The 13,537-nt window shown below is 41.3% G+C and overlaps 1 protein-coding gene across 3 annotated transcripts in view; it reads right to left on the reverse strand.

Annotated features, from left to right (window-relative positions):
• Positions 1–13,537, reverse strand: part of LOC121393861 — a 47,125-nt gene that overhangs the window by 20,555 nt on the left and 13,033 nt on the right. For all 3 annotated transcript variants that reach the window (XM_041563609.1, XM_041563608.1, XM_041563610.1), the window contains exons 2-4: positions 12,609–12,757; positions 6,761–6,824; positions 810–870 (exon numbers count right to left, since the gene is read on the reverse strand). In XM_041563609.1, the coding sequence (XP_041419543.1) occupies positions 810–870; positions 6,761–6,824; positions 12,609–12,757 (274 nt within the window). The remainder of the gene's footprint in view (positions 1–809; positions 871–6,760; positions 6,825–12,608; positions 12,758–13,537) is intronic.

The following is a 13,537-nucleotide window of genomic DNA, read 5'->3' on the forward strand; positions in this document are numbered from 1 at the left end:
TTTTAAAAAGGTTTTTATCCATAACTGCTATGTTACTATGGAAAACAAGATTTGATAAATATAACTGACACTAATTATATCACTGGCACTAGAAGGAGCGCGGGTTATTGGAGCAGTTATTCTCGACTGGAGGAATGCCCAGATTTCATATTACATCTCCGTAGCCGGTGTGAGTATCAGGTGTCCCCCAGATGGCCAGAGATGGGGCTGAAATCAGATCCAGAGCACGAATTCTGCTACCGATGCAATATTTTACATTTTCACCTACAGCCTGATAAGATGATCATGTTTATAGGAACCAACAAATAACATTTTACCCTATCAGCAAATCCCACCACAAAGGGCAACACCTGGGGAACGGCCTATTACATTTTCTATGGTTTTTCAAATGATTACTTTTCCCTATTCTGCTTCTTTCCAGGCTTCATCTGAAAATGCTCTCTAGTTGCTGGGGGTCACTGACCCTGGTAACCAAAAAACATTGACCACAAGGTTTCACTTTTATTAATTTTCTTGTTTTTTTTTAAATCATTAATATATCTGTACAGACCCTTTCCTATACATTTGGACTTCCAAACTGTTGGCTTGCTGCTGGGTTTATTTGTGATTTAAATATATAATTACAATAATTGGAATATTCATCATTAATTGGGATAGTACCAATAAAAATGCCAGTTAGTGTAATAATAAATATATTGTTTGCTATTCCTGCCCTGGTTATATTAATATTTCTTATTCATTATTAATACTAGTAATGATACTGATAATAATAATGGGTACAATAATAACAATAATACAATACTTGTTACCTGAATGAACACCTCCGTTTGTTTCTGGCGTTTCAGGGATTTGGTCAGTGTCCCGCTTGACCTGCAAATGGAATCTGATTAAATTTCAAGGCAAATTACTCATTGTAATATACACCACGGGGTCTGCTTCCTCTATAGTTACGTGGAGTCCCCAACCGCTATCTTACCTTTGGCAAGAGGGGCGGGGAGTGGGCGGGCAGGAGGCGGGAGTGGGCTGGCAATGTAGATAGGCGGGCAGGTTGGGAAGTGCAGTGCGCCGGCCCTCCAAAGATTTTTCTGCAGGGGGGCTCAGCACACTGTAGTTACACTGGTTCCTACTGAGGACACAGAGAAGAAGGACCTAGATAACCTATATATATATTTACATAAGCAGAAATACATCACATTTCCTCCATAAACACAGGAGAAAACATCACAATATTTATTGTAGATATACAATTGAGCCATTATTGTGCCGATACAGAAAAGAACATTCTCCAAACTGTTCCACAAAGTGCAGAATTGTCAGGAATGTTATTGCGCCATCATTTTTATGATATCGTTTTTGTTACTAAATTACACCATATGAAATGCACGTAATTCATTCTACAATTTAAAATGTTATTCTTTATACAATAAATATATTTTTTAGTTTTAGTGTTAGCTGTGCCTTATCCTCTGCTTTCAGAAAAAGCCAGCACTTCACAATGCAACTGCTTTCAGATGAGCTATTATTTATCCTACTCAATGAAACTGGAGGGGTTCACTTGAAACTGGATTTTTACTGTTGAGTGCTATTATCTACCACTAAGTGGGCCATGTGAGGATTTTTTGCAATGCAGGTGTCAGGGAGCTGTTATCTGATTACCTTCCCATTGTTCTGCTCATGGGCTGTGTGGTTGATATCAGAGCACAAATCACATGACTGGGGGCATCTGGAAAGCTGACAATAATTCTATCCCCATGTCAGATCTGAAAATTAGGAATGCTATTAGCTGATGAGTTTTGTAAAAAAAAAACAACATATTTTCCCATGACAGAATCCCATTAAGTTTTCACTGGAACTGGGGCCCAAACCACAGAAACAGTCTCAGCCCATTATTCCTCCTCCACCAAACGTTAACCATTGCCATTAAGCCTTCATTCAGGTAGTGTTCTCCTGGCAATTCCATCAGATTGTGGGGGGGGATGTGTTGTCGGACTGAGGGGTCGGTGGCCTCAGGGACCTGCACCCCTTCCTGGGTTCCCCACCCCAGACACAACCCCCTTTACCTCTGCAAAAGGCACAATTGGGGTAGGTAAGGGTGCAGCATGCAGGGCAGGGAGCAGGTCAGCTGGACCCCACGAGGACTTGGGCCCACTGGGGTTTTTCTAGTGTCCCACCGGCCCACTCCAAACCTGGTGGGGGGTCTCCTTTTCTTGTTCCTGGGGAAGGTGCTGATATGTATGAGCCAGGAGACACTGCTGTGTTTTCATATGGCAATGCCTACCCTTTACTCAGTCCAACAGAAAAGCTGCTATAGGGAGTGAGAGCCGGGATTACAATGGGTAGTTACTGTATTTAAGAGGATCGGTATCACTTTAAGTGACCGACACAACACAAAGTGCCTTGGCTTAAAGGAGAAGGAAAGCTACCGAAGCAGTTTATTGCCAATAGATTAGCCACAATAGTGCAAGCTATAACACTATATTTATTCTGCAGAATGATTTACCATACCTGAGTAACCAACTTTTGAAGTGTTAGTTTAGGATAGCAGCTGCCATATTAGCTTGGCGTGACATCACTTCCTGCCTGAGTCTCTCCCTGCTCACTCATAGCTCTGGGCTCAGATTACAGCAGAGAGGAGCAAACTGAGCATGCTCAAGCCCTAGCCCTGGAGGTTTAAGCTGAAAACAGGAAGTCTGATACAGAAGCCCATGAGTACACAATAGAAGGAAAGAAATGTGCTGTTTGTTTTGACTGAGGACTCAGAGCAGCATTACTTTGAGGGTTTACTGGTGTATTTATATAGATCTTTCTGATAAAGCTTACTTAGTTTTAGCCTTTCCTTCAAACTACACAAACTGCCCCTCCTGCAACCGACACTGACTCAGAGCAGTTTATGAAATTTGCATTTGTTTTGGCAGGAGCCTCAATGCTCTGACCTCTGCACTGTTTCCCCCCAGCAGACACATTTAGTAATGGATAGAGGGGCTTTTAAAGGGACTTTAGTGATTTAGTTAATCAGCTCAGATTAGAATGTCTCTACCCTGGGCAGCCAATATAAGCCACTTGGATAAAGTGAGACATGAAATATTATACTTTATTCTAGGGCCCTCGGCGCTTTCCCTTTAATCTAATAGCAGCTTGTTATGGCGGCATGGAAACTTCTCAGGAGGGGGAACTGCTGGTGCAGGTTTAACTATTTAACTGACGAAAAAAAGATTTCACACCCGTGTTACATTTCTATTTGTATCTCTGATTAAAGGCTTAATATATATGTTTGTGTATTAATATAAAGCGGCTTTTTCTTTCCTATTCTTTTTCTGCTCTAGAGATGCCAGATGTGAAGTCCAACGTCATCCCACCGACATGGAAACGTAACAGCTGTGGTGGCACCTTGAGCTCAAGCATTTGCTTCTCTACACGTTTATTTCCTCTAACCCTGACTCACTGACTCAGACTGGGGTCTCAGGATCCAAGAATGGAACCCTGGGGAAACCCAGCTGGGTCAGGAAACAGCAAGAAACAGAAGCAACACTTAACCCCCTACTGTCAATGATAAGGATATGAAAAGTCACTGAGGGGTTGTTCTATGACCATATAAAGGCACAAGGCTGCAGGCTGAGTTATACAGGGAACTCTGAGTATCACTCATGTATTATAAGGGATAATGTACCCCCTACTGTAAATGATAAGGATATTAGAAGTCACTGAGGGGTTGTTCTGTGACCATATAAAGGCACAAGGCTGCAGGCTGAGTTATACAGGGACTCTGAGTATCACTCATGTATTATAAGGGATAATGTACCCCCTACTGTAAATGATAAGGATATTAGAAGTCACTGAGGGGTTGTTCTGTGACCATATAAAGACACAAGGCTGCAGGCTGAGTTATACAGGGAACTCTGAGTATCACTCATGTATTATAAGGGATAATGTACCCCCTACTGTAAATGATAAGGATATTAGAAGTCACTGAGGGTTGTTCTGTGACCATATAAAGGCACAAGGCTGCAGGCTGAGTTATACAGGGAACTCTGAGTATCACTCATGTATTATAAGGGATAATGTACCCCCTACTGTAAATGATAAGGATATTAGAAGTCACTGAGGGGTTGTTCTGTGACCATATAAAGGCACAAGGCTGCAGGCTGAGTTATACAGGGAACTCTGAGTATCACTCATGTATTATAAGGGATAATGTACCCCCTACTGTAAATGATAAGGATATTAGAAGTCACTGAGGGGTTGTTCTGTGACCATATAAAGGCACAAGGCTGAGTTATACAGTGAGTGGAGTGTCCTGATACTTTTGATAATACAGTGCATTAGTAGGTTCTATAAAGAGATTTGTTGTGTCCCCTGATATATTGATACTAAGGGATCATATTCTCTTCTCCAGTGAAAACAAACCCACTTCATATCTTCCTTATTGTCTTTATTAACACAACTGCCTTTCTCTGTACTCAATGTCGGTGCCTAATGTTCCCTGCGTAATGTTGAGTTTTTTTGTTTTCTTTTATTATTTAATAGTGTAATGTGTATGATAATGAGCTGGGACAGACAATAGAGATGTGACAATGTCAGGCTGTAACTTACACTAATGGAGGAGATGAAAACCTGAAACAGAAACCTGTTTAGAAATAGGTTATATTCTCAGTTTCAGCAATATATACATAACATTAAGGGGCAGATTTATCAAGGGTCGAGTAATGGGAATTTTTTGAACTCCCGTAACTTTGAAATTCGAATAAAAAAAGACCAACCGAAATTTAGTTTAAAAAATCGAAGTTTTCTTTTACGGGTGAATAGGCTGTATTTGATCGCTTAAATCGAATTAGATTAAAAGTATTTTAAAAAAAAATTAGATTTTTCAAAGTCCACCAATTGACTCCAAATACTATAGGTTCTAGGAGGTCCCCCATAGGCTAAAACAGCAATTCGGCAGGTTTTAGATGGGGAACGGTCAAAGTCGAGGTTTTAAAGAGACAGTACATGATATATTTCGATATTCAAATAGTCTAATTTTTTTTCAAATTCGAATCGAATTTGGACTATTCCCTAGTCGAAGTACACATAAATAGCTCGAAATTAAAAAAAAATAGCTAGAAATTTTCAATTCGACCCTTGATAAATCTGCCCCTAAGTGTCAGTTCACTATTGGGTTGGTTGGACCTATATACTGAAGTGACCTCATAAGGTAGAAGAATATTTCTTGCAAAAATGTGTAATTTGATTTAAAGGGGTGGTTCGGCTTTAAGTTAATTTCAGTATGTTATAGAAAGGCTAATTCTAAGCAACTTTTCAATTAGTCTTCATTATTTCTTTAATTATTTTTTTAATTATTTGCCGCCTTCTTCTGACTCTTTCCAGTTCTCAAATGGGGGTCACTGACCCCATCTAATTTCAAATGCTCTGTAAGGCTACACATTTATTGTTATTGTTTCTTTGTATTACTCCTCATTCTATTCAGGCCTCTCCTATTCATATTCCAGCCTCTAATTCAAAGCAGTGCATGGTTGCTAGGATAATTTGGCCCCTAGCAACCAGATGGCTGAAATTACAAACTGGAGAGCTGCTGAATAAAAAGCTAAATAACTCAAAAACCACAAATAATAAAAAAAGAAAACTAATAGCAAATTGTCTCAGAATATCCCTCTCTATGTCATATGTCAGTTAATTTAAAGGAGAACAAGCCATTTAAGCAAAGCAAATAAATTGTTCTGTGACTTGGAAAGTTCAGTGTTGGGTGCAGGGAGTTGGGTGAGTCACTGAAACCGGAGCAGAATAAATTGGAGTTAAATAACAGCTAACGGGACTAATAGACACAACATTCATTCTGCACATGGGGGGCTGCCAAATGTCTCCCGCTAAGCCAAAAGCTGAAAGGTTCCTGGAATAATCTGCTTTTGTGCCATAATAATGCCCAGGCAGGCAAATATAAATACTCTGCAATTACATTTATTTAACAGACTCACAGTCAACTCTAAAGGACTTTTAAACCAATTAGAGGCAAATAGAGTCTCAGCGTCAGATTTCGAATGTAACCCATAGCAACCAATCGGCAGTGGGCTGGTACTGGTCCGGTGTAGTTTGGTTCACGAACTGAGTCACCGAGGCAAGTGGGGACAGTCTCAGACGTTTAGGAAATGTTGCAATATTTGTCAGATTCCCATAGAATTGATCTTTCCATCAGCAAAGGGGGCAAATAAACTGTCAGTTCTACAAACTGTCCACTAGGGAGTCGCTACACCCCGAGCTTCAGCTCTTGAGCCAAGTTGTGTGCCCGAATTGAGGATTCGTATGATTTTCGGACCGTGTGTGGAGAGTTCCGACATTTTTCGTCCGAGGGAGATCAGTCGTTTGGTCGGTCGGACAGGTTTGATTTTTTCCCGAACGTCCCGCCGGAGCCCATTGTGCTCTCATCGTAATCTGATCATATTACCCCCGATATAGCTGTGCCCGTTAGTGGCATATCGGGGAAAGATTGGCTCGTTTGGTGATGTCACCAAATGAGCGAATATTTTTGTCCATGGCCACCTTAACTGGCCAGGCTGGGAAAAAATGTCTTTCACAAAGGAGAAGAAAAAAAAAACAGCAGCCCTGTCTCGCTTTATGGCAGGGATTTTGGACTGACAGTATATTGATGACTATGGAATACTACAAAGGTATCACTGCACTTGTGTTAGTGATAATCATGAGGTCACTATAGACTCTTACACTACATGTTACAATCACACACAAGCTCTACTATTGGTGCAACACTCACCCCTTTTTTCTCAGAAGATTCTTGGACGGACTTTTCAGGTAAATTAACGGAAGGTCTTTTTGAGCTGCAGAGAAAGCAGAGTCTGTCAGTACATTGTGGCTGTAGGAGATGCACATACACAACAGTCTGGGTTAGACAAGGACACCAACTGGACTTTATCCAGAACCCCTTTTTATTTCTATGTCTGTGGCTGCTGCTGTCATTAATGTTAGCGGACTGTTCCTGCTGAATTGTGCTTAGTACAGAGGAATACCTATGCTGCCATAGTTTTATGGGATCTCTCTGTACAGACTATGAGCAAACTTAGGGACTGTTCCTGCTGAATTGTGCTTAGTACAGAGGAATACCTATGCTGCCATAGTTTTATGGGATCTCTCTGTACAGACTATGAGCAAACTTAGGGGACTGTTCCTGCTGAATTGTGCTTAGTACAGTGGAATACATATGCTGCCATAGTTTTATGGGATCTCTCTGTACAGACTATGAGCAAACTTAGGGACTGTTCCTGCTGAATTGTGCTTAGTACAGGGAATACCTGTGCTGCAATAGTTTTATGGGATCTCTCTGTACAGACTATGAACAAACTTAGGGGACTGTTCCTGCTGAATTGTGCTTACTACAGGGAATACCTATGCTGCCATAGTTTTATGGGATCTCTCTGTACAGACTATGAGCAAACTTAGGGGCTGTTCCTGCTGAATTGTTATTACTGCAAATTATTAATTATTATTGCTGCCCCTTGTCCCAAAGTTTATACCTGAACTTGTTTTTGCTTCTTTCTTGCTGCACTTTCCTGCAGTACTCATTCTATTTCACCAGGTGGCGCTTGCACTCCATTACTCTGACTATTGCCTTACTTGTTGACTCCTTTAAAGGGAAACTTTCATTATTATTTTTAGAAAACTATGGTGGATGTTTAATAAATCTTCATAAAAATACAGTCTGGGGCAGGGCAATGCATCTATAGGCTGGCATTAAAGTGTATAAATGCCCCCAGCCCAGTGTAACTGATAGAAGGTTCTGTGCTCTGCTAATTCACCCGGCATCAGATCTATAAGTAACAATGGGCGGGGGGAATTTTGTAAATTAAATATAGGTGCCGTATCTCTTATGTTAGAGAGGTGGGAGGCTTTGGTCACATCCCCATTACACCATCTTTTATTGGATCCACATTCTGCAGAGCTCATTGGCAATGAATTTAAATGCATCATGAATTGTTGCACAGGAGCTACAGCAGTTTGTAGCTTGTATATACAGTTGCCTAAATACTCTGTTATCCTATTTATAAGGCCCAGGTGCATCCCAGGAGCAATCCAAGTCACCCGACATACAATAAGAAAAGTTTCTCAAATCTTTCCTAAGCAGAAGAACATCAGCCTCTTTCTTTCTCCTGACAACTTCCTTGACTACTTGCTGGTCAGACTGGTGGGAAACTGACAAGCAGGTGGCGCTGTTGTACTGTTATTGTCTGAAGCCCAATGTACAATATATACACTTATACAGAATATGTAGAAATATAATATTACTCATTGCAGGGACAAGTAATCCCTCATTAATAACATGGGTCGTTTCCATCCTGTGATCACTCGTCGACTCCTAATCACTTGCCTTTAGCTGAGCAGCCAAGTGGAAACAGATTCTTGTTGAAGGAGGGAAAACAAGGAAACAGTTTATTTCTCTTTACAGAGAAAGAAAGAATGAGAGAAAACAGCTGAGACGGAGCAATAAATCAAGGCTGGGACATTTAAGGTCTTTCAGATTAATGGGGAAGTGAAGCCGATAGTTTATTACTTTTGTGGAGCAGAGCTTGGAGACCTTCTCATATACAGTAGTGGCCAAAATATTGGCACTTTTATAAGTGGCTGTTACCCTTCTAATAAGAAGCTTATGTGCAACTAGATTGAATTGTGTGTGAACCCCACACTGAACATGGAGAAAAGAAAGAAATGCAGAGAAGTGTCTGAGAGACATAATGGACAACGTGAAGGCTACAAGTCCATCTCCAGAGACTTTAATGGTCATATGTCCATAAAACATGACTTTATCAAGAGGTTTGAGGCCTGTGGCACTGTAGTTGATCATAATCAACGGTTGGAAAGAAATATTGCTCACATCATGGTGGAATCGCCATCAACTGCCACAAAGATGGAAGCTGAATGTCATATAACTCAATGAAGGTGATCTATGGGTGGAAACCCAGTAAGATCCCACTGCTGAGAGATAAAAGAAGAATGAGCTTCACCAAAACACCCATGAACAAGCCCAAATCCTTCTGGCAGAACATGGACAGATGAGATGAAATTAAGAAAATCTGTCTGTTTCCAGGAAAAAAATGCAACTTTTAAGGAAACATATCACATCCCAACAGTCATACTTGGAGGAGGTTTACAGATGTTTTGGGGGTTGCTTTGCTGCCTTTAGAACATATAGTCATACATAATAGTCATATGTCCAGAAAACATAACTTTATCAAGAGGTTTGAGGCATGTGGTGCTGTAACTGATCTTGATCAATGATTAGAAAGAAATATTGTTCCCAATATTTTGGAAAAACCTCCATCAACTGCCAGACAGATTCAACCTAACTGTCATATAACTCAATGAAAGTAATCTATGGTTGGAGATCCCACTGATGAGAGAGAAAAGAAGAAAGCCCAACTTGGCTTCACCAAAACACTCCCCTGAACAAGCCCAAATCCTTCTGGCAGAACATGGGCAGATAAAATGAAATTAAGAAAATCTGTCTGTTTCCAGGTAAAAAATGCAACCTTCACTGAAACATATCCCATCACTACAGTCATACTGGGAGGAGGTTTACAGATATATTGGGGTTTGCTTTGCTCACTTAGAACAGGGTTCCTTGAGTCTGGCATCAAGGCATTTTGGAGCCCAATATCGAACCCATTATTAGAAAACTGGGTTGCAGATCATGGGTGTTACAGCAAGACAATGACCTGAAGCGCAGTTTAAAAAGAACCATGGGTTGGTTTAGGCCAATGCTAAATCCCACGACAACTTGTGAAGATCTGAAAACTGAATTTTTCATCCTCTGGTTGAAATAGGGCAATTTGCAAAATAAGAATCAGTAGAGAGATGTAGAAAGCTCAGCCATGGCCATAGGAAGCTATGATTTTAGTTATTTTTTCCAGAGGAGGTGCTACCAGAGACTAGATCAGCGATCCCTAAACAGTAGCTCGTGAGCAACATGTCCAACCCCTTGGATGTTGCTTCCAGTGACCTCAAAGCAGATGCTTATTTTTGAATTCCTGGCTTGGTTTTGGTTGTATAAAAACCAGGTACACTGCCAAACAGAGTCTCAATGTAGCTTGACAGTCCTCATAAGGGCTACTAAATGGCCAATTGCAGCCCTTGTTTGGCACCTTTTTTCATGCTAGTGTTGCTCCCCAACTCCTTTTACTTCTAAATATTGCTCACGGTTCAAATGGTTGGGGATCCCTGGACTATAGTGTTGCCAAGTATCCTTTGACACGCTTGCTTCACCCATGACTCATAAGGAAGAAGATGTGGACTAGGGTGGACTGATGTATACTGGAGGGAGGTGGATCCAATTGAAAAACGTTATACTTAAAAACTATGGGTATATTTCAGAAAGGCCAAATAGTACCATAGATGTGACTCCTCCCAGTAGGGTCAGATTGGGCCGGTGGGACACCGGGAAAAACCTGGTGGGCCCCTATGGCCTGGACCCGCCAGCACTCCCCAGGCCGCTGATCTCCGACCCTGAAGTGCTGATGGTAGGTGTAATATGCGACCATCAGACAGTTCATATGTGTATGGTCCTTGCTGATGTCTCACTTCAAGTGGTGTAGTAAATTTAGATTGTCCTTGTTTCAGTATTCCTGGTTTCTTAATTCTTACTAAAGATCCAGGCTGAAAGTGTACTTCTGTGGCACCACATTTTCTGTCAGTATAAGCCTTACATTTGGCTTGTTGACGTTTGACAATGTCAGCAGTAGATGATTTTGTAGAAACAATATTTTGTGGTGAAATTTTAGACACTGGTTGTGTGGCAGGCACTGGTGCTTTAGTAATAAGACCATCAACTAATTGTAGGTTTAATGCAAAAAAAAGATCCCTTCCAAGTAAGTCACATTTTGCAGTATTTGATTCAAATTGTACAGTCACTGGCAAGCAACCAAGCACAGGGATTGGATCCTTTAAGTAACTGACCAGTTTCAGGGAAGGTGCAACAAGCGGATCTTTTGCATTTCAAGAAAAAATCCTTTGGTTGTATAGAAACAGCTGAACCTGTATCAAGCATCAGGTTAATGGAGTGTCCCTTGTCAGCAGAAGCAGTACTGACACTGACAGTTCATATAAACTTGTCTGGAATAAATGTACCAGCTTTATCCACACTTAATACTGTGGCATTTGTAGTAGTGACTTCATGAACATCTTTAGCAGAACTACGGCAGATCTTAGCAAAATGTCCTACTTTTGTGCATTTGTGGCACCGTTTAGCGTTTGCAGGAAATGTAACATCATTTGCAGTGTGTTGAACCACAGCGAAAGCAGTATTTTCTATTTGTATTTGCTGCACGGTTTTGCAGTGTAGGTGAATCCCTTTCCTTAGCACTGTATTTTGCCGGTAACTGTGCATTATTAGGCCACAGTGCTGAATTCACAGTCTGTATATTCCCAGCAGTTCCCTGACTGAGAGTTTTAGCCTCTGCCACTGCTGTTTCAGTTTGGCTAGCAACTGTAATAGCCTTTGCAAGGGTTAAATCCTGCTCTAGCAGCAGTCTCTCTCTAATGCGAGGTGAGTTTGTTTTTTCCACTTTTTGGTCTCTTAGCATTTCATCTGTTAGATTCCCAAACTCACAGGTAACAACCAGCTCTCTCAAAGCTGCTACAAATTGTTCTGTGGATTTCGCCATTACGTTTTCCACGTTGGTGGAATTTATATCTTTCAGCAACCACATTTACTCTTGGCACGAAAAAGTTCTTTATAGCAGTAAGAGCAGTTTCACAAATATCATCAGGTAATGGTAATGTATGTTAATGTATACCTCTGCTCCCAGGCAGTGAATAAGTAAAGCTTTCTAGCAGCAGAAATCTCCCCTTGGTCAGAAGCAATATTGTAATTTTCAAACATACAGATCCAAGCAGTAAAAGGTATGGTAGGCTCACCAGGGTTTGAAAGAAAAGGTGCAGGCTGCTGCAGAGGTAGAAGATCCATCTCGTCGTCAAATTGGTATGTTTTGGGCAGCCGAGGATGAGTAGAGTATAACAGTGCTTTATTAGCAGGCTCATGCAGCCATTACACAACAGTACTTTCACTTTTAAACTTCCAGGAATTATGCACAGTATAAGTCTTGAGCGCAATGACATCTAGAGGCCATTTGTATAAACACCACACTCTTTTCAGCTACAATCAACCCGGGGGTCAGTGAAACTAATCAGGAACTCATCTTGGTTTTTATTCAACAGCCCACCAGCTGATGGCAACAGCTGGAGGGCCCCTAGTCCGACTTGAAATTCCTAGGACAGACCTTGGTACAAGTGTATTGTGGGAGAGATGCAACATATACTATTAGAGTATAAATGTCTATTATATGCACACTGGAGACTGCGCTGGAGATCTGGACTTTAAATGGGCTATAGGATATAAATGCTGCCCCCTACAGGAGAGATCATAGAAAAGTTCTCCCTGTGTATGTAGCAGATGAAGTAAAACTCTGTGACTGCTGGGGCAACTGGAGATTTAGGGGCCCATTCTGACAAGCAGTTTCAGAATACCTTAATGAAAAATGACTTATTCCCAAATATAATGGGTTTGGGTTAAATGATTGCCCCGGGGCACAGCACATGTCTGAAATCAAACTCACCGTGAAAGGAAGGAGCACAAGAGAAGCAGCAGAATGAGGATTAAAACAGAGCAGGTCCCCAGCAGCAACAGGCTGACACCGTCATACTCTCCGTATATGTACTGCACAACTTCATCTCTAGGGGGAGCCATTGCATCACATTGGAGATTCTAGAAGCAAGAAGACAGAGAGACACGGTAATAAAATCATCTGTAAGTGCTTTTCTGTGTTCAGTACAGACCCACTTGACCTGTCTCCAATTCCAACACTCCCACATTCATTCAGTAATTCTAGGAATTAAAATACAAACAAAAATATTAGTCCCCAGCATGTCAAGTCACGGGGGTACTTTCATGAAGAGCGCCGTGTCACCATCTTTCATCCCTGCAAACACTGCACCCCCCCCTCAAGTTCTGAAGCCTGTTCCTTTAATAATATGGAATATTGTACTATTGCCTGAGGGGGCCCTCTGGTCTAATGCAGTGATCCCCAACCAGTGGCTCGCCAAGCCATTGGATGCTGCTCCCAGTGGCCTCAAAGCAGGTGCTTATTTTTGAATTGCAGGCTTGGAGACAAGTTTTGGAGGAGTGAAAACCAAGTGTACTGCCAAACAGATCCTTCTGTAGGCTGCCAGTCCACATAGGGGCTACCAATAGCCAATCACAACCCTTACTGAGCACCCCTAGGAATTTTTTTCATGCTTGTGTTGTATGTCCTTGGTGCAGTTAAAGTGGACCTGTCACCCAGACATAAAAAGCTGTATAATAAATGTCCTTTTCAAATTGAACATGAAACCCAATTTTTTTTATTAAACATTCATAGCTGTTGTAAACTCCGTTTAAAATCTCAGCTGTCAATCAAATATTGTCTGCCCCTCCTCTATGCCTTAGGCAATTACTTTCACTTTCCATTCAGCACTTCCCACATGTCACTGCTCTCCCCACATTCCC

This window comes from Xenopus laevis, chromosome 5L (genome assembly GCF_017654675.1).
Source record: "Xenopus laevis strain J_2021 chromosome 5L, Xenopus_laevis_v10.1, whole genome shotgun sequence".
Lineage (NCBI taxonomy): Eukaryota > Metazoa > Chordata > Amphibia > Anura > Pipidae > Xenopus > Xenopus laevis.